The 25,633-nt window shown below is 45.9% G+C and overlaps 1 protein-coding gene across 1 annotated transcript in view; it reads left to right on the top strand.

Annotated features, from left to right (window-relative positions):
* SPON1 (spondin 1) overlaps window positions 1-15,989 on the top strand; it is a gene marked incomplete at its 3' end in the record, with an annotated part of 287,249 nt that extends 271,260 nt beyond the window's left edge. The window contains exons 8-16 of the mRNA XM_081240471.1: window positions 4,777-4,978; window positions 5,972-6,112; window positions 6,564-6,639; window positions 7,656-7,838; window positions 10,168-10,338; window positions 10,422-10,589; window positions 11,465-11,629; window positions 13,636-13,899; window positions 15,826-15,989. Coding sequence (XP_081096597.1) covers window positions 4,777-4,978; window positions 5,972-6,112; window positions 6,564-6,639; window positions 7,656-7,838; window positions 10,168-10,338; window positions 10,422-10,589; window positions 11,465-11,629; window positions 13,636-13,899; window positions 15,826-15,989 — 1,534 coding nt within the window. The remainder of the gene's footprint in view (window positions 1-4,776; window positions 4,979-5,971; window positions 6,113-6,563; window positions 6,640-7,655; window positions 7,839-10,167; window positions 10,339-10,421; window positions 10,590-11,464; window positions 11,630-13,635; window positions 13,900-15,825) is intronic.
* Window positions 15,990-25,633: the final 9,644 nt, after the last annotated feature.

The following is a 25,633-nucleotide window of genomic DNA, read 5'->3' as shown; positions in this document are numbered from 1 at the left end:
GTATATTGTTATATGGTATGGCCAGATCAATTCTCTTTGCCAGAAAAGTGATAAAAATTTAAATCCCAGATAGAAAAATAAGATCAAATTAATAAAATACTTTATATGGGAAGACACGGCATATAAGAAAGGCATGAATAAGAATTTTTATTATGGTTTGGACAAATTAAAGAATTCCAGTCATATTTAGCATTTCCTAAAGAAAACTCACATATATTCTTATCCATTTCATTATTTTAAATAGCATTTTTATTATAGAATAAATACTTTGAGGTAAGTTTAAAATTAGGTCTGAAGGCCAAAGGAAGTGTTAAGAGCTCCATATTCATTTCCTAGATTAACTCATTTATTTCAACAAATATTTGAGGAGAATCTACCGCATGCCAAATTCTAAGCCAGGCACCAGGATGTAGCTGTAAACAAGACGAAAATGGTCCCTATTCTTTTGGAAACTAACAGGGAAGATGGAAGTTAAACAAGGAACTCCAAGGAAAGAGTGAGTTCAACATGCTCTGGGAATGTACCCCAGGGGTCCTAAGCAATTTGAGGTGAGGGCAGGAAACATTTCCTCCCCTCAAGCTGGGGGGCCTGAGGATGAATTTTCCAGTCAAGGGTACAAGAAAAGAGCAGGACGTAACTGAACATGTTATAAAATCGTTCCCAGGCTTTTACAGCCAAATTTACCATATCACCCAACCTAAGGTCAGGCGTTTTGTGCAGGGATCGGTTGCCCCAAATTTTCTACCCCTTGAAACACTTACCAAGGTCTGGGGGATACCTCATTCAGGTTACAGATTTGGCCAAAATGCATTAGCAGAGAATGATTTGTATAAGCCTTGTAAAACACAGGAGGTTCTCAGTTGGTTACATCCTTCAGCTGGGCAGAGTAGCAGGGTGGTGTGTTGGATGGGGGTTGGTTTGGTTTCTCCAGCTGTGGATTCCCAAGCAGAACTGGTTTTGTCCTCTTAGCTTGTCATGATGAATAGCTTCATCCATGGGGTACAGGATATGAAAGACTACCTGACCCACAACCATATGCTCAGGGAGATGGGAAGGTAACAGGTGTAGTGGTTGGTCTCTGGCAACGGAAGAGAAGCCTTCCTCCAAGGCACTGCTGGACTCCCGAGGGGTCCAGAGCCAAGCAGTCCCGCTCTGCCCACTTGCCTGTGCTCTCTGCCAGGCAGTTACTGAAGGCAGACCCCAGACGGTGTCCTGTTAATCCCTAGGTGAGCAATGCCGCAGCTCCCCAGACTGCAATTGTTGTAGAAGCCAGGTCTTTAAAGAAGCTGCTAAAAGCAATGACCTACATGCCAGAAAATGCATGCATGGGAAAAGGAAATGAAATCCCCCAATTTGTCCCTAACTAAATAGCAGACTATGTAAGTGTGGGAGTTTAGCAATATATAAAGTCCTCCTAACATATCATCTGAGCCTCACAGCAACACGGCAGGTGGGTAATGTCAGATGAAGAAACTGAGACTGGAAGAGGATGAGTGAGTTACTTGCCCGAGATCTAGTGAGTAGTGGAGCTCAAGTCATCATACATCTACTTGTTCAGCTGGCCCACTGGAAACCCGGTATTGGGATATGGCTGTGAAACAGGTTTGTGCCCTCAAAGGGCTCCTAGTCTAGTGGGGGAGACCAAACAGTGAGGAAGAGATTACAATCAAAGGGTACAGCTCAGAGACCTACACAGAGTGTGTGGAAATACAAACCAAAGGCACTGGTCTCAGTGCAGGGTATCAGAAAGGCTCCTGGATGAGGTGACTCATGACCTGAGGCTTGGAAGATGAGTAGACCAGTGATTCTCAAATTTGAGGCACATTAGAATCACCTGGAGGGATTATTAAAACAAAATGCTGGGTCCTACCCCCAGTCTCTAAGTAAATCTGGGTGAGGCCCCAAAATTTGCATTTCCAACAAGTTCCCAGAGGACACTGATGTTTCTCGTCCAAGAACCACACTTTGAAGGCCACTGAAGGAGAGCCTTCCCAGCAGATGCAAGTGCACGTGGGTCCTGATGCCAAAGCCAGGTTCAGGCCAGGCTCTTCCTCCACTCAGGTTCCAGAACCTACACTGGCATCAGGCTGAAGTGAGAAGTGCATTCAGGAAGGCCTCCCTCCCCTTGCCTCTCTTTTCTGATCTCCATATGACCCTTCAGTGCTGTTTCACTCAGTAACAGTAATACAGTAAGTCCCCTACATATGAACGAGTTCCGTTCCTGAGTTCTGAAGTCCAATTTGTTCATAAGTCCAACAAAGTTAGCCTAGGTACCCAACTAACACAATCGGCTATATACTACTGTACTGTAATGGGTTTATAATAGTTTTCACACAAATAATACATAAAAAACAAACAAAAAATAAATAAAACATTTTAAATCTTACAGTACAGTACCTTGAAAAGTACAGTAGTACAGTACAACAGCTGGCATACAGGGGATGGCATCGAGTGAACAGGCAAGAAGAGTTACTGACTGGAGGAGGGAGAGGAGGTGGGAGATTGTAGAGCTGAAAGATCGTCAGCAATAGGAGACGGAGACGGAGGGCAAGCTGCAATTTCACTCACACCTGACGCTGATGGAATGCACATTCGCATCTTTGAAAGTTCGCAACTTAAAGGTTCATATGTAGGGGACTTACTGTAGTAGTAATTGGTCTGGTGCCAGACACTGAGCTAAGTACTGGATGCGAGTTCTGTCATTAAATGCTAACAGTAACCCTTTGGGGTAGAAGTTATGGGGATCCCCATTCTGTAGATTTGGATACTGAGGCACAGAGAGGTTTAGTCATTTGTCCAAGGATACACAGCTCTAAGAGGTGGTATGGGATGATGCACACCCAGGCTTCCCGCCTTCTCTGCTTGTTGCCTGATCCCATCCGGCCTGCCCAAGGGGCCCAGTTCCACAGGGCCCAAGCAAGCCTGGAGTCATCACTTTCTGGGGACAGATGAGGGCAGCCAGAAGCAGCTGGTCCCAACAGATGGGCACAGAGACTCCCAAACAACTGCCAGCTGGACTGAACAGACGACTTGGTCCCCAGCTAAGGACTCCCCATGATCAGCAACCTGGGTGGAGAGTCAGGCAGAGCTGTCTTCATGCCTCAGCCTCACCAGCTGCGTCTCAAAGTTTATTAACTTCTATAAGCTTTCCTTTCTTCTTTACAAAATGAGATGATAATTCTAACCCCCACAGGAGTATCATGAAGAGAAAATAAAATAATGCAGGTGCGCCACCAAGTGTGGCTGAGTGACCATAGCTCTCCCACCACGCCTCTCAGTGGGCTGCCACCGTTGATCTCATACAGCTCTGGCCACTCCTAGGACCTTGTCTTAGCAACACGAGGACACAGAGGTTGAAGAACTGCCTCTCACAGCTTGGGGGCTGTCAGCCAAAGGTTTCTGGCTCTACAGCTGGGTCCCTGCTCGCCCACTGGAGGAAACAGCCAAGGAACCAGCTGTGAGGCGATGGGTGAGCTCTGCTGCCAGGGCAGGGCCTTGCTCTGAGCAGCCTCTGGGGGCACTGGAGGCAGCAGGCTGGGGAGATAATCCCTCTGATGGCACAATGTTGCTCTAGAGAGTGAAGTGGGGCTGGGGGCGGTGGGGACTTAGAAACTGATGACGAAAAGAATTTGGACCTTGAATTAAGATTGACTTCGATTGTGGTCTCCGTTCTGCCACTTCACTTTGTGACTCTAGACAAGTTACATAACGTAACTCTTCTGAGCCTCAGTTTCCTCATCCATAAATTAGAGTCAATAACCCTTACCCCAGGTCTGCTCTGAGGCATCTATGAAAATGTATAAGGAAAGGCTTGGGGCATCATTAAGCAGTTTTTTTTTTTTTTTTTTTTTTTTTTTTGCGGTACGAGGGCCTCTCACTGTTGTGGCCTCTCCCATTGCGGAGCACAGGCTCTGGACACGCAGGCTCAGTGGCCATGGCTCACGGGCCCAGCCGCTCCGCGGCATGTGGGATCTTCCCGGACCGGGGCACGAACCCGCGTCCCCTGCATCGGCAGGCGGACCCTCAACCACCGCGCCACCAGGGAAGCCCCTATTAAGCAGTTTTTATTTGTCAAATTCACCTCACTTCCAATACGGCTGGGTGCACACGTAGCCCGTAATATTTGTTCATTCGCTTATTCAAAAACATTGGCTTAGCATCTACGATGTGCCAGGCACTGGAAATAAAGCCATGAAGAAGGCAAACAGAATCCCTGCTTTCCCAGAGCTTACACTCCAGTGAGAAACGATAGTCAATAAACAGATAAGCAAATAAATAAGAAAACACAAAATAATAGTAAATGCTGAAGACACATTAAAAATAGATAGCGTGGGCTTCCCTGGTGGTGCAGTGGTTGAGAGTCCGCCTGCCGATGCAGGGGACGCGGGTTCGTGCCCCGGTCCGGGAAGATCCCACATGCCGGGGAGCGGCTGGGCCCGTGAGCCATGGCCGCTGAGCCGGAGGACGTCAGCCATGGACGCTGAGTGCATCCGGAGCCTGCGGTCCGCAATGGGAGAGGCCACAACAGTGAGAGGCCCGCGTACCGCAAAAAAAAAAAAAAAAAAAAAGGATAGCGTGGTAGCATATGGTTCTCTCCACGTGTGGCCAATGGATGGGCTTGGAGAGAGAAACCAGTAATAGCCAAAGGTAGAGACCAGTGGGAGAATCCCCCTTCTTTCTCTCTCTCTCATCCTTTAGCCATCATCTGGCCAAATGTCCCTCAGAGCATGTACCCCCAGGGCCCCGAAGGTAAAGGTCTCTGTATTTGGTTTCCAGGAGAGCAGCACCCTCGGCTGAATTTTCAGTGGACAGGACGCGCCACTTAATGTCCTTCCTGACCATGATGGGCCCCAGTCCCGACTGGAACGTGGGCCTGTCCGCAGAGGATCTGTGCACCAAAGAGTGCGGCTGGGTCCAGAAAGTGGTGCAGGACCTGATTCCCTGGGACGCTGGCACCGACAGTGGGGTGACCTATGAGGTACGTGTGCGCCTGGAGTGGTGAGTGACAAACCTTCCCGAGCGCCTGCTCCTTGTCTGGCCCTGTTCTGGATGCCCTGGCCATGGAGATGAGTCTGGCCCAGGCTCTGCACCAGATGAACTCACAGTCCGGTAGGGGAGCCCAGCATGGTCCCATCATCACATACTCACATGCTGTGTGACTCGGGCTCCGGGAAGTGTCCATGCAGCTGGTCAGGAGAGCACAGGAAGGGACTCTGCTGAAGAGCAGTTCAGAGATAAGCATTAAGGAACAGCAGGCAAAAGGCATGGAGGCCAAAAGAAAGAGAGCGACAGAGAGAATGGGGAACAGCAGGAAGTTGACGTGTGTTGAGCTGGGCCAGATTCCGAAGGTTTCCAGATGGCCAGGCTAAGGAGTTTGGATTCTCCTGTGAATGTCAATATTTTTCAGATATGGTCGGCACACCAACTGCATCGAAATCTGGAATCATCAGAAAACCAGTGGTAGAACAATCTAGAACAGATGTTGGTAAACTATGGTTTGGGGGCAACCTGGAGTTTTCTAACCCAGCCTCACGCATTCAACCGCATGTTGTCTGGGGCTGCTTTCTCACTACAACTGAGTTGAGTCGTTGCAACAGACACAATTGGCCCAAAAAGCCTAAAATATTTACCATCTGACCCTCTGCAGACAAGTTTGCCAACTCCTGGTCTAGTGGGAAGAACTCTGGATTCAGACCAACCTGGTTCAGCCATTTCCTAGCTGGAAATGGCTCTCTAAAACTCGGCATCTTCATCTGGGCATAATCCTACTGTGTACATGGGAGAATCTGAAAGTATAGATGTACAAATGTTCATGCACAACACATGGCATGAACAAAATTCTGTAAATATAAATAGCAGTTATACTTGTTAAATTCCTTTCAAGGTTTTTGTTCTGATCATATATCAAATCTTTGTGGGTTTTAACCAGTTTTATTTCCCACTCTCTGTATCTGTGCTTTCTCCACTGCAGTCACCCAACAAGCCCACAATTCCCCAGGAGAAAATCCGACCCCTGACCAGCCTGGACCATCCTCAGAGTCCTTTTTACGATCCAGAGGGCGGGTCCATCACTCAAGTAGCCAGAGTTGTCATTGAGAGAATCGCTCGGAAGGTACTGGGTTAGAGCTCACCCTGGCACAGACCCTTCCCATCAGGAGACCAGACCCCTTTCAGCTCTTGAATCATGCAGTCCCTGGCATATTCAGGATGTGGAATGCCTGGGCCTCCCAGAGTTTCTAGAATGCAAATTATTCATAAGATATAAATGAGCAAAATGAACGTGGTGGTACAGTGTGATGCTCAACCAAATGATTTGCTCCAGGTAACTAGGCTTCATCATGAATGCCGTAATCAATTGCTAATGTCTGCCATGGGTCAGGAAGTGGGAAGTTGTGGCTTTACTGCCATTTCTTTTACCGGTCAGGTTGTAAAAGTGAGCCATAACTCCGCCATGGCCTAGGATTTGTATACAGGGTGGGCATTCGATTTTATATCCTCTTTCATCTTTCCCCCACACACTCCGTTCCTTAATGTGAGCCCTCCAAGTTAAATTCCTTTTGCAGGGGGAACAGTGCAATATTGTACCTGACAATGTTGACGATATTGTAGCAGACCTGGCTCCAGAGGAGAAAGATGAAGGTAAGTCATCTTCCTTTGTTGCAGGTGGCAACATAAATTGGGAACTAAACATAAACTATCTTTTGGGAAAGCAATTTGCTAACATGTTTTAAAAGCCACAAATATATCCTTTGATTTGGTAATCCCTTCTTCGCGGATTTCTGCTTGAAATATAATTCAAAACAAGGCCAAGGCTAGGCACAAAGTATAAGGGAGTTGGTGAAGGTATGACACTGGAATATATATTCAACAGTATCAGGCAAATGGCATTTGCATAGGCTTCACAGTACTCAGATGACTCTCTGCTTTGATCCTCACACTAGCCTGTGAGGCAGGAGTGGGTCCATCCACTTCCCCAGCAAGGAAAGTGAGCCCAGACCCCCTACAGTCAGGAGGCAGTGGCAGAGCCCTGGCTTCAGCTCAAGTTCTCTCATAGGATCTGGAGCCAGACAAGCTGGGCTCTCCTCCTGTGGCCCTGGGCAAGAGGCCCACCTTTCTACCAGTTTCCTCAACTGTAAAATGGGGATAATAGAAGAACCCGCCTTGTAGAGAGCTGTGGTAAGGAGCTAATGGGATAAGACAAATACGGTTCTTAGAATGATGCGGGCACATGATAAGTGCTCAGTGAACAATGGCCACCCTTATTCTCATCATGACACTGTGTATGGGTCACTGGGAAGATGAGCAACACCACACAAAAAAACCTGTGTTTCCCCCAAATTGCCTGTGATATGCCTGCACCTGTGTGGAAACGATGTCTGCCAGGGTGAGGGGCTTGTGTTCATGTGTTGAGGGGAAGGGACAGTAAGAGAATCTTTCCTTATTATTAAGTTACTTAGATTTTTATTAGTGGAATGCCCAAACTATAATTTTGAAAGGCAAGTGAATGGCTGCTTGCATCCCTGGAGTACCCAGGCTCCCGGAGGCTGGGCAGACAGCGGGGATTTTCTTGTCCCCGCGTGAGCTCGTCTGGGGAGAGAGGGCCAGTCACAGCTTCCACAGGCTCCCAGGAAAACCATGTCACATACTCTTTCCAGATGACACCCCCGAAACCTGCATCTACTCCAACTGGTCCCCGTGGTCCGCCTGCAGCTCTTCCACCTGCGACAAAGGCAAGAGGATGCGGCAGCGCATGCTGAAGGCACAGCTGGACCTCAGTGTCCCCTGTCCCGACACCCAGGACTTCCAGCCCTGCACGGGCCCGGGCTGCAGCGATGAAGGTGACGAGACACCCAGGCTCAGGAAGGGAGGGTCCTGCCTGGCCGTGCCAGCCTCTCACACCTGGTCAGGCAGCACCCCCCCAATGGGGCACTAGGACCCTGACTGTATTTGTCAGTGGGGACCACCAAGGGCAGACTCCCATGTCCAACAGTATCTTGAGGGCTGTGAACACAGACATGTCTTATGACATCAAAAGAATTCTTGAGATTAACTGACCCCCCCATACCCCCCAGCCATGAAAGAAAATAGACACAAGTTACTGAAGAGCTAGCACACATCTTATTTATGACAAACAACAGATAGCAGCTGCCTGCTTCTGGGCCTTAACTTCAACCTCTTTTTAAGAAGCAGGTGAACAGGTTGGCCAAGATTGAATCTAAATCATTGCCCTAATTCTGTGTCATTCATGGACCCCCGTGCATGTCCTACCTCAGCCTGGGTCAGAGCCCTCAGTTCCTTGTGTCAGGACCTTTGGACTGACTGCAGCAATTGTCTCTCCTTGTAGCTGGTCAAAGGTCAGGCTTGAACAGTAAGCTTGCACCACCCATGTCATGATGGCTCAGGCTTCAACATGGCATTACTCTGATTGCTGTGCAAAGGCCAGCTGCCTACTTTCCAGGGTACACTTCCTCTCTCTGACTGAACAGATCTATACTCTGTGCTCTATCTTAACTGTCTCAGAGGTGTAACAAGGCAATAGGAAGGGATGTATAGGCTGGGCTGGTTTATGGCAGGAAGAAAACCATTTCCAAGCTGAGGATAATTGAAGAAAGCTCACCTACCACTGCAGGCATTCACTCTCTGGCTCTTCCTGGGGCACAGTCTTAAATACCTCTCCTGGCTGCACTCCACAGTGGTTTATTGCTGTTTGTGCCCATGATAATGCACTTCAGAGAGGAGTGAACCCTGCAATGCACAGGCCATTCCTACGAACAGGAAGGCAGGAAGTTGTGACAGGACTGGCAACGCTGGAGGCTCTTTCTCTTTCTTGGGGTTGAGGGGAGGCAGATGGGTGGGCTGTCTGTGGCCTGCAGTGGGAGCTGAGATCTTTAACCACCCCCTCTACAGGGGTGGAGTTCAGGTGGCTCCCAGGAGGTAATGACAATTCTGAAGCATGTTGGGCTATGCCTGGTGGTGTAGTTTTGGTGTTACACAGCATCAAGTTTACCAACTTTTTTAAATTGTACAGTTCAGTGGTATTAAGTGTGTACACACACACACACACACACACACACACAGTTAGGCAACCATCACCACCCTCTATCTCCAGAACTCCTTTCATCTCGCAAAACAAACTGTAGACGCATTAACCACTAACTCTCCATTCCCCCAACCCCTGGCAACCACCATTCTACTTTCTAAGAATTGACTATTCTAGGTATCTCATGTAAGTGGAATCATACAGTATTTGTCTTTTTGTGACTGGCTTACTTCACTCAGCATAATGTCCTCAGGTTCATCCACGTTGTAGGACGTGTCAGAATTTCCCTGTGTCTCATGTGGGTTCCAGCCATCTTTATTACTGCACCGCCAGCAAGCACTGTCTAGCAACACTGTCCATAGGTTCAATAACAATGTGAAGGCATCACCCATGTGCATGTGACAGCCTGCAGACATGTGCAGGAGGCTTCACACTCTGACTTCAGTCCTTCTTTCTAGCCTCATCTCCCAGTGCCACACACAGTACACTCGGTACAGGTATTGCAAGAGCTGTTCCCTTCACCTTAAATACAGATATTCTCTACCCAACAAAAGTGCACTCAGATGCGCCCTCTTCTGTGAAATCTCACCCAGAACTCCAAGGAGCATCCCCATTCCAATCCGCTAGGCTTATGTCTGTTGTCATATTTTCAATACATAGAATTATTGCAGTTTATATGCCCATCTTTCGTTCTGGAGTAGATCAAAATCTGTATCTTACACATCTCTTTAACCTCAGTACATACCACTAAGCAGTCAGTAAAGATTTACTGACATGAGTAAATGGATGGGTGGATGGATGACTTCATTTCCCTCTTCTTTAGAACTAAACAAACAGGCAAACACACAGACACACACACTCCTATCCATCCAAGCATCTTTCAAATGTGTTGTCACGAGACAAGGAGTAATCCCGAGTGCTCCGTGCACCTGGAAAAAAGCATTTCCTTTAAAGAAAAATTCCTAGTTTAAAGATATATGCCTTTTATGTCGACTTCCATCCTCAACTGCCTAACTGCCCCTGAATGCCAGCTGGCCTTCTTGATGCCCGCCTTTGGGGAGTTCGGTTGGTCATGTGGATCCCGGCGTTGTGGCGCCCGGTCTGCAGTATCTGCTCCTGTGTTGCAGACGGCTCCACCTGCACCATGTCCGAGTGGATCACCTGGTCGCCCTGCAGCATCTCCTGCGGCACTGGCATGCGGTCCCGGGAGAGGTACGTGAAGCAGTTCCCGGAGGACGGCTCCGTGTGCACGCTGCCCACTGAGGAGACGGAGAAGTGCACGGTCAACGAGGAGTGCTGTGAGTGGGGTACGGGGCGGGAGGGGCGGGCGCGGGGCTCCCGAGGCTGCCAAGGCGACGCTAAACACCGCTGGACTTCCCAGCTCCCAGCAGCTGCCTGATGACCGAGTGGGGCGAGTGGGACGAGTGCAGCGCCACCTGCGGGATGGGCATGAAGAAGCGGCACCGCATGGTCAAGATGAGCCCGGCGGACGGCTCCATGTGCAAGGCTGAGACGTCTCAGGCAGAGAAGTGCATGATGCCCGAGTGCCGTGAGTGGGCGTGGGAGAGGGGACAGAGGACCACAGCAGCCCTTACTAATACCACCGTCAAGGCTGGGCAGGTGCAAGAGGAAATATGGACCCCCCATCCTTTCAGGGCACTTCTAGGAGCAAGATGAGAGCTATAGGTGTGAGGACATCATCCAGACCCAGAGAGAGTGGCCTCCTTTGAGAGGCGTTCTGAGCAATGCTGGGGTGGCAAACTGGTGGCCTCTGGATAGAATTCACCTGTAGCTGTGTTTTACAGGGCCCCATAGTATCTTTTTTTTGGGGGGGGGAATACATGTAGGCAGGTTGTGCATTCCTCAAGTCATCACAGACCCCCTCATTCTTGTTCTATGTTGGACTTGCCCGTGGCCTCATAAAGCATTACAACCCCACCTCTACGCACAGATGCACATAGGCCCACACATCACTACACAGATGTACACACGTACCCAAGTACATACACATTCTAGCGATTTCAGCACCAAAGTGTCCAAAAACACATCATTGAGCCTATCTTTTAGTGCATGGTTCTTGGGGCATGTGGGATGTTTCTGTCTCTAGTAAGATCCTACGGGTGTCAGACCCTCACGGGTGTTTCAGGTGGGACCTGTGTATTCCTATTACTGAGCCACATCTGATGCCACATCATGAGCACCAGCTGGATCAGAGGAGATGCAGGAGAGTGACAAGAGCAGCAGTTAGTGGCCTGTGGAGCCACTCCTGGTTCCAGGGCGGGGAGGGTCACTTCGGTTATCTGAACCCATTGGTCAGTTTCACCTTACTCAAGGAGCCTGAGTGGGGGACAAAGTGTACGGGGCACCAGATCAAAAAAAGCAAAGGGAACCTGTTCTCAGTGGCAAACCTGGCTCTTGGTCTAGACACCATCCCCTGCTTGCTATCCCCGTGGTCCGAGTGGAGCGACTGCAGCGTGACCTGTGGGAAGGGCATGCGGACCCGCCAGCGGATGCTCAAGTCTCTGGCTGAACTCGGGGACTGTAATGAGGCGCTGGAGCAAGTGGAAAAGTGCATGCTGCCCGAATGCCGTAAGTCCTGGAGCTCCTGGGAGCCACCTCTCCCCTCCTCTCCTGCTAACCAGCCCTGTGCTAGCTCGTACAGTTATGACTGTTTGCTGGGCCCTGCATCTCTGTGTTAGCAAAGTTATTTAAACTCTCAATCTTCTCAGTAGTAAAAGGGGATCCCACTAACCATCTACAAAACACCCAAATTGTAAATGGCTGTGAAGTCTAAACAGGAGGCTTAGATGGAAAACAGCACAGGCTCGATAAAACGTATTTCATAGTTCTCCACCCACCCCCCAAGTTAGAGGCTTGTCTGACCCATGGGGTTTTCCAAGCTTTTTAATTCTATTCCTCCCTGTGACCAGTTTATTTACCCATGACCAAAGGGTAGACTTTAAACCAGTGACTCCTGTACCTTTGCAGCCTTGATAAAAAGACAGGCCAGCAAGTCAACAAGCTCAAAAGCTCCATGCCCACCCTCATCTCCTCTCAAATCTCACAGAGATTTGAGAGGAGATGAGGGTGAGTTTATTATCTGGGGACTAATTTCCAAGGAGAGAGCCCATTTTTCTGGCTAGTCTTCCATGAGAGCTTCCCTTTTCAGGTGGTGGGAAGTCAGACACACTTGCTTAAATCTGTTTTCTGGCTTTCTCTGAAATGCACTTGCAGCCTTCTGTGCTTCCTCCCCTTACTCAGGCTGCCTGCCTGGGGACAGGTCCTAGCTCTGTCCCTTACTGGCTGCATAAACTTCAGCACATTACTTAGCATCCCTGTCCCTCATCTGTAAAATAGTGAGAAAAACTTCCTAGGTTGCTCTGAGAATTAAACCACATAATTGGTACAAAGTGCTGAGCACTGGACTTGGGAAGTGCAGACCTCCACCAATGTTACATATTACAGTTCCTGAGCTGTTTTAGCCAAAGTCATGTGTGGAAATGACCCAGACCATCAAACTAAACAAAGCTTTGGGCTTTTACTAAGATCTACCCTGTGTTCAACACAGCTCACCAGAGCTGGGGCTCCAGAATGTTCTGAGACACTGTTACTGACTTAAACAAAACTCTATATCCACAGGGTCCAGTGTATGAAGGGAGAAGAAAAAGAACATTTATGGAACACTTACTGTGGGCCAGAAACTGGGCTGAGAGCATTACTTCACTTAATTCTCACAACCTAATGAGAAAAATAACATTATCCCTATGCTGCAGACGGGAAAGCTGCCTGAGCTCCCACAGGGAGAAAAGGCCTAAGACCATGAACAAAATGAGTTTTTCCTAGATCCATCCAGCCGGGCCCTCATTTTGCAAGGGAAGCAGAGTTTGGAAATCATTTGCCTCCCTAGGAAGCATCCTGAGAATCACTCTAATGGGTTATCTTTCGTCCACATTTGTGAGATGCTGGCTTAATGAGAAGACTTTGCTGGATCTCTTACCATGATAAACCATGACACCACTTGCTACTGCCCCTCTTCTCTGCTGAATTTCCTATTTCTGACTCCCGTGTTTTTTGCAGACTGCCATATATAAGACCCAGGATGATATCGAGAACAAGAGACACTGCCTGGGTCTTACTGCAAAAGTCACAATGTCCTTAGTATTAGTCCACGGGGGCAGCTCTGGAAAATGGCACCAGTGAACTGTGCCTTCCCTCAGAAAATCCGGGTCCTTGGCTGTGGGAAGCTAGTCTGTGCCACTCGGGCTAATGTGACAATATTCTAGAAGCTTAGAGAGCAAGGCAAGAGGCTCTGAACTAATCTTCAAGGTCCCCCCAAAAGCCTTCTCAAATCATAGAGGGCATAGCATGTGGGTTTTGATCTGGGCACCAATCCTGCATCTACTGCTTACCAACTGTGTGGGCTGGATAAAGTCAGTCTGCCTCTTGGAGCCTCAGTTTCTTCTTCTGTAACATGGGGTAACAGCACCTGCTTTGCATTTCCCATAGGCTTGTGTTGAGATGTTCAAAGGAGAGTGTAAGTGACCATATCTTGTTTCAGACATGAGATACATTCACGCCCATCTGTGTCTTGCCAGCCATTGACTGCGAGCTCACTGAGTGGTCCCAATGGTCGGAATGTAACAAGTCATGTGGGAAAGGCCACATGATTCGAACCCGCATGATCCAAATGGAGCCTCAGTTTGGAGGTGCACCCTGCCCGGAGACTGTGCAGCGGAAAAAGTGCCGCATCCGGAAATGCCTCCGAAATCCATCCATCCAGAAGCTGCGCTGGAGGGAGGCCCGAGAGAGCCGGAGGAGTGAGCAGCTGAGGGAGGAGTCCGATGGGGACCAGTTTCCAGGTACTGCCAAGTGTGAGGCTAGCATTCAGGGAGATGTCAAAGCGGAGTGGGTCTGGAAGAACTTGTAGGAGTTTGCCAGTAAAACAAGGGCATCCCAGGCAGCAGGAGTAGTCATTACAATGGCACTGAGATACCAAAGAGCAAGATATGTTCAAGTAGTAAGTGGGAGGCAGAAGGAACACAGAGTATGGCGGGTGGGGGGGGGGCGGTAGGAGACCAAGCTGGAGAGGTAGGTTAGGGGCCAGACCATGAAAGGCCTGCTGATGACTTGATTCTGTAGGTGAAGGTTTTAAGCAACAGCGTGACTTTAACAGGCCTGTGCTGAGTGGTTTGGAGGTGGCAAAAACAGAGGCACAGAGGCTGGTTAAGTTTTCTCTGTAGCCCAGGAGAGAGATTATGTGTCCCCCTCCTCCTGCATAACTGAAGGAGTTCCAGGACTTAAAAAAAAAAAAAAAAAATCCCACCTAGAGCTTCACTGCTGAATAAGCTGATCCAAGCCAAGAGTGCAGTATCATCAGCAAAATGATGAAATGGTAGTTGGGAAGATCCGTGGTCAGTCTTGGGTCCAGGCCAATTGATAGTCTTTGGATTCCCTGGAGTGGGTAAGGAAGGTGCCGCATATAAATGAAGGTTAATGGGTTTCTGTTTTTAAAGGTGCAGCTCAAATTACCCCTTTTTCTTTTCTTTTCTCTTCCTTAAGACATTACACCTCCATCTAGGACTAGAGAAGTGCAGATATGCGGAGCTACCTGAAGTTCACTATCCTTCCACTAGGGAGCTGTTCCCATATCAAAATGTTGTCTAGGGCTTCCCTGGTGGCGCAGTGGTTGAGAGTCCACCTGCCAATGCGGGGGACACGGGTTTGTGCCCTGGTCCGGGAAGATCCCACATGCTGCGGAGTGGCTGGGCCTGTGAGCCATGGCCGCTGAGCCTGCGCGTCCGGAGCCTGTGCTCCGCAAAGGGAGAGGCCACAACAGTGAGAGGCCTGCATACCGCAAAAAAAAAAAAAGCTATCGCACATGGCAGTCAGTTGGCCAGTCGACAAACATTATGCCCAACTATGTGCCAGGCAGGCACTATGACATAAAACTCAGCGTAGTATTGACTGGATAATCATAAATGTAATTAATTGGACCTACAATGGAGTAATGTAGAGTGCTATGGAAGCACTTTTTTTTTTTTTTTTTTTAAAGATCTAACCTAATCTTGGGGTCAGGGAAGTTTTCTTTGAGAAAGTCATGTCTTATTTACACAGGAAAAATAATCAATTATACCTGAGTTAACTTAGTACTTGAGAGGCTAAGTACTTGGGGGAGCAAAGCATAAGAGAGGTTAACTGCTCCTTGAGTGGCTGCAGCATTAACAAGCCACCCCAAAACAAATGAAATTAACATGATTCTGTAGGGCAGTGACTTGGCCTGACTCAGCTGGCTGATTCTTCTGGCATCTAGCTTAGGCTCTCAAGTCGCTACTGTCAAATGGTGGCTCAGCTGGGGCTGAAAGGTCTAGATTGGCCTCACCTGTGTTTCTGGAGCCTCTCTCCACGTGGTCTCTCCAGCAGATAGCCAGGCTTGCTTACACAGTGGTGGAAAGGTTCCCGACAACTTTTTTCAAGCCATGTTTGCTCATGTCCCATTGGCCAAAAGCAAGTCATAGAGCCAAGCCCAGATTCAAGAGGTGGAGAAGCAGACTCTGCCCCTCGATGGGGAAGAGCTGCAAAGTATTTATGGCCAATTTCTGCAGTCTGTCACATATAAGCTAACAGTCCCTAATAAGGACTCTAGCCATTATTTAATTCAACAAATCATTACAAACAAGAGCAGAAAAGCCCAGACAACCAACTAAATTTGACAGCTGTTGACTAGAGTTCAGCTTCCTTGTTCTTTCCGTGTCTGCTGGCCTAACCAGGTCTTCTCATGCTTTCAGGCTGCAGGATGCGCCCATGGACAGCCTGGTCAGAATGCACCAAACTGTGTGGAGGCGGGATCCAGGAACGCTACATGACTGTAAAGAAAAGGTTCAAAAGCTCCCAGTTTACCAGCTGCAAAGACAAGAAGGAGATCAGAGCATGCCATGTCCACCCGTGTTAACAAGGGTACACGTTTCCCAGGGCTGCACTCTAGACCCCCCAGAGTCACCAATGGCTGGATTGTTTGTTTGCTTGTTTGTTTAAGGCAATTTAAATCGTGTACACTAGTTTTCATTTCTGCAGTGTGGTCTGCCCAGTAGTCTTGTGGATGCCAGGGGCATCCTTCTGTATACTTCCTGGTGGGCACAGACTGAGGGGGGTGCTCCCTCATCCTCAGCCAGCCCTCATCCAGCACGAGTAGTGTCAGCCACCTGTACTGAATGGAAACGTGTCCCTCTGGAGCACCCACCTGGGTGGCAGGAAAGAGACCCCGGGCTCCTGCACACGGAGAGGCAACTGTCTGCAGATGACTCTGTGCCTGGTGCCGGGGCGCAGCATGGGGGAGACAGTCCCCATCAGGTGGAGTGCAGATTCCCCTCATTCTCGTCTGGCCTGCTCCCTCTTGCAGGAAACTATTGTTTGCTCATCTCTTCTCATGTAGTGGAACTTTAGGGCCCGTCGTTGAGTCTCCTCAGTCATCAACAGTTCTTGGGGAAAACAGCTGGCAGACATGAAGAGAAGCACTGATGGTGGGTGGCTTTTCTTCCTTCACTGAGAAATTTGTATGTATCTCAACCCCTAATACTGGTTCTTGATGCCCCAGAGGAAAGAAATGATGGCTGCTTTATTTGAACATAAGGTAATCAGTTCTTACACCTGAGGTAAAAGGTACTAAGTCTAGAAATCATTTTCTCCTTCCTTTTGGGGGTTTTTTGGACAGAATTCTCTTCAGAAGCCAGCCTTATGAACCTTCTGATGTTAGATTCTTACTAGAACCAAGGCCAAGGCAGCAAAACTAGCCTCTATAGCAGTCGCAAACCTGAGTTTTTAAACTCTTCCGACACAGACTTTTAAGTTCTCAAACCAGTTTTTAACAAGAAAACATTTTTTCAGTTATGCAAACATTTTGTTAAATCTGTCCGCAGCCCACCAAGCCATTCCTTCAACAGAAACACTATCTGTGTACTTGAAACGGTTTCTTAAGTCCTAAAATTTTATACATAGAAAAAGTGTTTCAGAGGCCAAGAAAGACGACAAATCTAGGGAGAAAGGAATGTTGCAGAATCAAGCTTGGCCGTAAAATCTGGTGGGAAGTCAAACCTATGTCAGCCCTCCACACCAGGGGTCTGGTCCTCTGGCACAACCATAGGGAAAGATCATGGTTTTCCATCCCCTTCTGAGCACTCATAAGCACACCAAATTCAGGGAGACTGACTATCCAGGATTAGTGTAAAAGGTCATTTTACCGAGTTGCGTCCATCAGCAGTTGTTACTCATTCATTGTTAAAATTACTGTTTCGTTTCTGTTGCAGGCCTTCTTTATCGTGCTTAATCCAAATATGTACCATGGATGAGATGCATACATTGCTTTGAATACACTACTTTAAGAATCTGCATTAAACACATCAGGATATTCCAAACACAACATATATATATGCTATAGCCTTGAATCTGTACTATTTTCTTTAACACAAGAGAGACTGTTCAATAAAAAACTCATTGGGTCTGTCTTTTGTGTTTTAGTTTTAAACTAATTCAGTGTTCAGAAGGTTGGGTCTTTTTAACAACTGTTTCCATTTCAATCAGAGTCAGCAAAAGATATGCCTTTTGCACGCTTATTCTGGAGGGACCACTATTACCATTCCTGAGCTTTCTGGAGATTTGAGTTGTTTCCAACATTATTTTTTAAATCCTTAAGTGAACCACTTTCTCCTCCCACAAAGCAGCACAAAATTTAAAGAAATAAGTTTAATTTCTACTTGGACAAAAAAAGGTCCTGATACAGAATCTGCTCGCTTTTGCAACACTACTCTTAGCTACCCAGACGCATCCTTCCTCTCAACCCATGAAAATCATCAAAGTTCCATATAATGGCAATTCCTAAGTAACTCTAAGGACAAGCCACCCTAGTATCTCATGTTCTTATTTGGTCCCATTTTTAATCCAAATTTTGGAGACTTAAAACCAGGCAACTGGTTAATGGCTGAGAATGGGTAACATGTTTCTTGTTACACAAGTGTTAATTCTTTTTTGTTTGCAAGGGGGTATTTTTAAGAAACATCAAATCTCTTTCTTACCAAAGTCTTGTGTTAGGTGGTTTATAGTTTCTCTGGCTAACCAATCATTTTGGAAATAAAGACTTTTTACTACAAAAATGAAACTTGTTTGGACTTGAGATACCTGAGATAGTAAACAGATCATAAGACACCCAGTTAAAAATTGCCATATAAAGAACAACTATAATTGTGTTGTGTATATTTTTTTTATCAGTGCCAAACCACTTGGACTCCAATTTACATCCACATTTTAAGATGAAAATAAGTTCAGAGTTACATTCCCCAACCAGACATGGGGTCACTCACCTGTCACCTTGCCAGTGCATTATTTGAAGGAAATCTGTTGTAGCAAATAAGAATAAAGCCTGGGCTTCTTCAGACCCAGAATTGAAAAAATTTAAACAATTTTGTGCTGTTTTTAACTTGAACTTTGTGTATTAAACATGTCTTAGGCATAGTCAAGGTCTGTGTACTTCTTCCAGGAAGTAAGGATACATTACACATTCTCACATGACAACAATTCTCCAGAAACTTAGTCCAGGTCAAGTCCATGGCTAAAATGGCAAGACAAAAATTCGCAATGTCAAATTATTTCTGTGACCTAACAGCCCATGTCTCAGTTTAAAGGAGTTAAATATTAAACTGTACTAGGACTGTGCAGTCCTTTCCGCCCCTCCGCCCCGAGTTAAATATTTATATCCTAAAGAAATGGACAGTATTGCCCAAATAAGACTAAACATAAATGTTTAATCTCTAATTACAACACAGAATCACGGAAAACAAGACATTGCACTCTTTGGTGCTATTAATTTTCATAACAGACAATTTATTTTGTTTTTCATATTGCCCTAAGCAGGGAGAATGAATGAAAATAGTCCCTTTTGAAAAAGAGTGAGATACTGTAACAAGCTATAAATAGCAGCTGAATGCTAGTGAGCATGAAGACAATTTTTCAATTTAAATCCTTTGAAATCTGTGAGCAAAAGATCTGTACTAAAATGTCAAATTTAAATAATGGCATCCCTGCTTTAGAAACACTGTCAGGACGCTCTGTCGGGCAGAGGAAGAAGTTGTACAACGGTTAAGCATGGATAGCCTGGGTTCAAGTTCAAACCACTGTTGTTCTTTTACCTTTTCTGGCCTCAGGCTTGGTCACAAGCTTTCTTACACTGAAGGATTTCTCTGCCCCACCTCCACAATTAGCCAGTTCCCATCTTGAGAGTGAGTCCTGATGGTAACCTGGCAGTAGTTTCACTGAATGTGTTTTACCCCGCCAGTCCCCTGCTTCCTCATAAACCAAGAAATGCCCACTTTGTGCTGAAGCTGGCTTGAGTTGCATTTCTATCACTTATGACTGTAAGTGTCCTGACAAATAAAATACACATGCAATACTTTTACCCAGCTATCATCAGAGCAAAATGCAATTCCAGACTTTTCACTCAACGTAATGTCGTAACGGGAGATAGCATTCATTATCTATCATTATCACTTTCTCATATTGCTCTGAATTCTTCATAAAACTCAGAATATGTGCTTAACTACTTCCTGGCTTTAGAACTGATTGGTAAGAATTCTCGTATTTTAACAGTACTCATATTTAAGGTAGTAATCCTCATAGTTTAACTGTTATGTGTTTAAACAGTTTTCCTTTACTTCAAGTAATTTTAAGTATTAGAAGAGAAAGGGGCCAACATCTTATTCAAGACTACTGACTTGTTTACTACACTTGGAGTTTATAAAAGTAGAGTCTCTACTTTTTGCTAGTGTTAGCATGCGACTCCTACTGGGTGATCTTAACCTGGAACTCACTAGCCCACCTAAGAACTCAGATGGGCCACTCAAGAAAAATACCTGGATCTCCTGCTCCCTCACCCACTACATTAGTGCTACTGAAAGAAAGACTGCAGCCTGGGAGCATCCACAAACTGTTCATTACCAATCTACAATGAGAGACAGAAATTAAAAGCATTCAGAAACTTTTACAGTAATTTGATATTGCCACAATATCCGAGAGTATGATTATTTTTCTAACAGTTCATTTTTTGTATTACATTAGTAAATTATATCATTCCACGATGGTGAAGGTTAAAAATTTTTTAAACTGGCCCTTTACCTCAGTCTGAGCAGCACTGCACGATACCATTCTCACTCACCAGTCAGAAAGCCTACAAACCACAAGCTTTTGAATCTCTCAGATGCTTATGTACCTAAACAGTAATAGCTGCTTCCAGACTTGCATACCTACGTATCTATGACTGAGTGCCCTGCACTGGCTCTTCTTCTTATGCCTCTAACATCCCACCCTATCAAGCAGTTCAACTGCCCCATCACCCTCTGACTTTGCCACAGAATTTCTATGAGTAGTAACCCGAACTTACTTCCCCCACTTCCTTTTCCTCCAATCACACCAAAACCCACTATAATCTGGTCCCCCAAGCAGACTGACCAAAACAAATCTCAAACTCATCAGCAACCTCTAAACCGGCACTGCTGCCCCTTACGCCCCAATCCTTGCACAGCACTCAAAGCTCTTTACCACCCCTCAGCTTCCTTGACAATGGTCTCCTGGGTCTTTCCAATTATGGGCTGCTTCTCTTGGCTTTTTCCTGCCTTTTAATCTTTTAATTTCCTAAATGTTCATTCTCCCCAAATGTGTTAACCTGGACCTTCTCTCAAACACACTTTCTATCTCAATCCACTCCCACCTCCTCAATCAAAACAGATCAATGCTAAATCTGCACTTTTACTCCCTGCCTCTTCTTTCATGCTCCAATCCCCGTTCCCCAATGCCTTCTGGACGAACCCTGTATGTAACTGCCACAATCACCATATATTTTATTTCTATCACCAGAAGGTTGCCTGTGCCCCTTATCCATTCATCAAATGGTTTTCTGCATACGCCAGGCAAAGTGGGTAAAGCAGTAAACCCAAAAGACACAGTTATGCCCTCACAGAGCTTATGATATTAAGGTACAGGTCAGACAAGACAGACAAAATCATCACAGGTGGGTAAGTGTCAGGAAGTAAATACAGGGCAGTGTGGAATTAGAATGGGGTGGTCAAAGAGGGCTCTCTGAGGTGGCACCTAAGCCAGGAGCAAAAGGGTGAAACAGCTAATGGCAACAGTCAAGGGAAGCAAGTGGTTTGGAAAATACTCCGCCAGTGCCAGGGTGTGAGAGAGTGCAAGTCAGCTTGAATGTGAGAGGCAGGAAGATGACAGATCCTGCAGAAGGTTTCCTTGTACACTATGGGAAGGGATTCAGATGTTAGTCCAAGTGCATTGAGATGATGACAGATTTTAAGCAGCAGTGTAACATTTAATTTATGGTCTAAAAAAGATCCCGTTGACTGTACTGAAGGAACGGCTTTGTGGGGGCAAAGTGGAAATAAAGACTACTTCATAGACTACTGCAATAACGTGGGTGTGAGACAGAGGGGCTTAGACAAAAGTAGCAGAACAGATTCCATGATTCCAATAACCTCTCATCTAACCACCCCTCCTTAAATCCATACTTCTCCATCATCCATACTACACTAGACTGAATTCGGGCACTCCCTGTTCAGAAACCTTGGCAGTTTCCCATTATATACAGAAGGGCCATCATATTTAAAGTCCTCCACAACCCAAGCCCAGTCTACTCTATAATTGTTTCCCCACTGCATTAAAATCCTTTTAGATTAAGGTTCCAATCCCAGAATACACCCTGCATGCTGCCAGCTCTGTGCTTCTGCCCGGGCTTTTCCCCAGCCATTCCACACCTCACTCTTCTCCTCTCTTCCCACCTCAAAGCCTACCAATCTGTCAAGCTCCAGCAAAAACATCACTTCTAATTAAGAGGCTAAGCTCCCTCAGATTTTCTAGGAGGAATATAAAGTATCACTTCTGCTGGACCTGAGAACTTTCTGCACACTCCTCACACTCTGCCTTAACACTACCCTCTCGGCATTTGTCTTTGTCACTCTGCATCTTCCTCCACTAGACACTGAATAATTTGTAGGAAGGAAATCTGTCCATTCCCCAGAACACCCAATAAAGCCTTACACAAAGAAATCTGTTCAAATTAAAATGCTTTTAGAAGCCACAACAAGAAAGCAGGAGGGGCACTTTCATGACATAATCAAATCCCATGCCTGCCGGATGGGCGACCCAAAAACTGGAAAATAATCATATCACAGAGGTTCTCCCACAAGAGTGAGAGTCCTGAGCCCCACCATCAGGCTCCCCAGCCTAAGGGTCTGGCATCAGGAGGAGGAATTCCCAAGGCATTTAGCTTTGAAGCCCAGCAGGACTTGAGTGCAGGAGGTCCACAGGACTGGGGGAAACACACACTCCACTCTTGGAGGGCACAAACAAGGTTTCACGTACACTGGGACCCAGCATAAAGCAGTAACTCCGTAGAAGCCAAGGCTGGACCTACTTACGAGTCTTGGAGGGTATTCTGGGGAGGCAGGGATCCACTGTGGCTCACTGCGGGGGGCAAGGACACCAGTGGCAGAGGCCCCAGAGAATACTGATAGGTGTGAGCTCTCCTGAAGGTTGCCATTTTGGCATCAAGACCTGGCCCTACTCAGGTCAGTGCTGGAAAATCTCAGGCCAAACAACCAACAGGATAGGAACACAGCCCCACCCATCAGCAGATAGGGTGCCTAAAGCCACAATGAGCTCAAAGCTACCTATAAACACATCCCTTAACACGGCTCTGCCCACCAGAGGGACGAGACCCACCAGTGGGCAGGCAGCAGTCTCGCCCACCAGGAAGCCTGCACAAGCCCCTGGACCAACCTCACCCACCAAAGGGCAGACACCAGAAGCAAGAGGAACTATGATCCTCCAGCCAGCAGAAAGAAGACCACAAACAAAGAAACTCAGACAAAATGAGACGACTGAGAAATATATTCCAGACGAAGGAACAAGATAAAAACTCACAAGAACAACTAAATGAGGTGGAGACAGGCAACCTACCTGAAAAATAATTTACAGTAATGATAGTAAAGATGATCCAAGATCTTGGAAAAAGAATGGAGGCACAGACTGAGAAATTACAAGCAGTGTTTATCAAAGAGCTAGAAGATTTAAAGAACAAACAGAGATGAACAATACAATAACTGGAATCAAAAATACACTAGAAGGAGTCAATAGCAGAGTAACTGAGGCAGAATGAATAAGTGAGCTGGTGTAAATCATTTCCACAGAAAAAAATAAGGAAAAAAGAATGAAGAAATGAGGACAGTCTCAGAGACCTTTGGGACAACATTAAACACACCAACATTCACATTATAGGGGTCCCAGAAAAGAGAAAGAGAGGGGGCCTGAGAAAATATTTGAAGAGATTAGAGTCGAAAACTTCCCTAACATAAGAAAGGAATAACTCACTCAAGTCCAGGAAGTACAGAGAGTTCCACACAAGATAAACCCAAGGAGGAACACGCCAAGACACATATTAATCAAATTGACAAAAATTAAAGACAAAGAAAAAAATACTAAAAGCAACAAGGGAAAAGCAACAAGAGAAAAGCAACAAATAACATACAAGGGAACCCCCATAAGGTTATCAGCTGATTTTTCAGCAGAAACTCTACAAGCCAGAAGGGAGTGAATGATTAAAGTGATGCAAGGGAAAAAACTACAACCAACAATCCTCTATCCAGCAAGACTCTCATTCAGATTCGATGGAGAATCAAAAGTTTTACAGACAAGCAAAAGTTAAGAGCATTCAGCACCACCAAACCAGCATTACAACAAATACTAAAGGAACTTCTCTAGGCGGAAAATAAAAAGCCACAACTAGAGTCAAGAATACTATGAATGGGCTTCCCTGGTGGCGCAGTGGTTGACAGTCCACCTGCCGATGCAGAGGACGTGGGTTCGTGCCCCGGTCTGGGAAAATCCCACATGCCGCGGAGCGGCTGGGCCCGTGAGCCATGGCCACTAAGCCTGCGCATCCGGAGCCTGTGCTCCGCAACGGGAGAGGCCACAACAGTGAGGCCTGCGTACCGCAAAAAAAAGAATATTATGAATGAGAAAGCTCACCAGTAAAGACAAACATAAAGTAAAGGTAGGAAATCATCCACACACAAATATAGTTTCAAAACCAGCAATCATGAGGAGAGTACCAATGCAGGATATCGGAAATGCGTTTGAAATGAAGAGATCAGCAATTTGAAACAATCTTGTTTATATATAAACTGCTATATCAAAACCTCAGGGGAACCACAAACCAAAAATCTCTGTTAAATACACACACAAAAAAGAAAAAGCAATCTAAACACATCACTAAAGATAGACACCAAATCACAAAAAAAGAGGACAAAAGAGGAAGGGAAGAAAAAGACTTCAAGAACAAATCCAAAACAATTAACAAAATGGCAATAAGAACCTTCATATCGATAATTATCTTTAATGTGAATGGATTAAATGCTCCAACCAAAAGACACAGACTGGCTGAATGGATACAAAAACAAACCCATATATATGCTGTCTACAAGGGACCCACTTCAGATCTAGGGACACATACAGACTGAAAGTGAGGGGATGGAAAAATGTGTCCATGCAAATGTAAATCAAAAGAAAGCTGGAGTGGCAATACTCATTATCAGACAAAATAGACTTTAAAATAAAGAATGTTGCAACAGACAAAAAAGAACAGTACATAAAGATCCTGGGATCAAGCCAAGAACAAGATATAACAATTGTAAATATATATGCACCCAACATAGGAACACCTCAATATATAACACAAATGCTAACAGCCATAAAAGGAGAAATCAACAGTAACACAATAATAGTGGGTGACTTTAACACCCCACTTTCATCAATGGACAGATCACCCAGACAGAAAATCAATAAGGAAATACAGGCCTTAAAAGATACACTAGACCAAATGGACTTAATTTATATTTATAGAACATTCCATCCAAAAACAGCAGAATCCACTTTCTTCTCAAGAGCACATGGAACATTCTCCAAGTCAGATTACATCGTGGGCCACAAATCAAGCCTCAATAAATTTATGAAAATTGAAATCATATCAAGCATCTTTTCTGACCACAATGCTATGAGATCAGAAGTCAACTACAGGAAAAAAGCTGTAAAAAACACAAACACATGGAGGCTACACAATATGTTACTAAACAGTCAGTGGATCACTAAGAAATCAAAGAGGATATCACAAAATACCTAGAGAAAAATGACAACGAAAACACAACGATCCAAAACCTATGGGACACAGCAAAAGCAGTTCTAAGAGGGAAGTTTATAGCAATACAATCTTACCTCAGGAAACAAGAGAAACTTCAAATAAACAACCAAACCTTATACCTAAAGTAACTAGAGAAAGAGGAACAAGCAAAACCCAAAGTTCTGAAAGGAAAGAAATCATAAAGATCAGAGCAGAAACAAATGAAATAAAGATGAAGAGAACAATAGCAAAGATCAATGAAACTAAAAGCTGGTTCTTTGAGAAGATAAACAAAATAGATAAACCTTCAGCCGGAGTCATCAAGAAAAAAAGGGAGAGGACTCAAATCAATAAAGTTAGAAATGAAAAAG

Source organism: Mesoplodon bidens (genome assembly GCF_964165515.1).
Source record: "Mesoplodon bidens genome assembly, chromosome: 7".
Lineage (NCBI taxonomy): Eukaryota > Metazoa > Chordata > Mammalia > Artiodactyla > Ziphiidae > Mesoplodon > Mesoplodon bidens.
The sequence above is the reverse complement of the archived record's forward strand: the minus strand, read 5'-3'. Positions and strand labels throughout refer to the sequence as shown.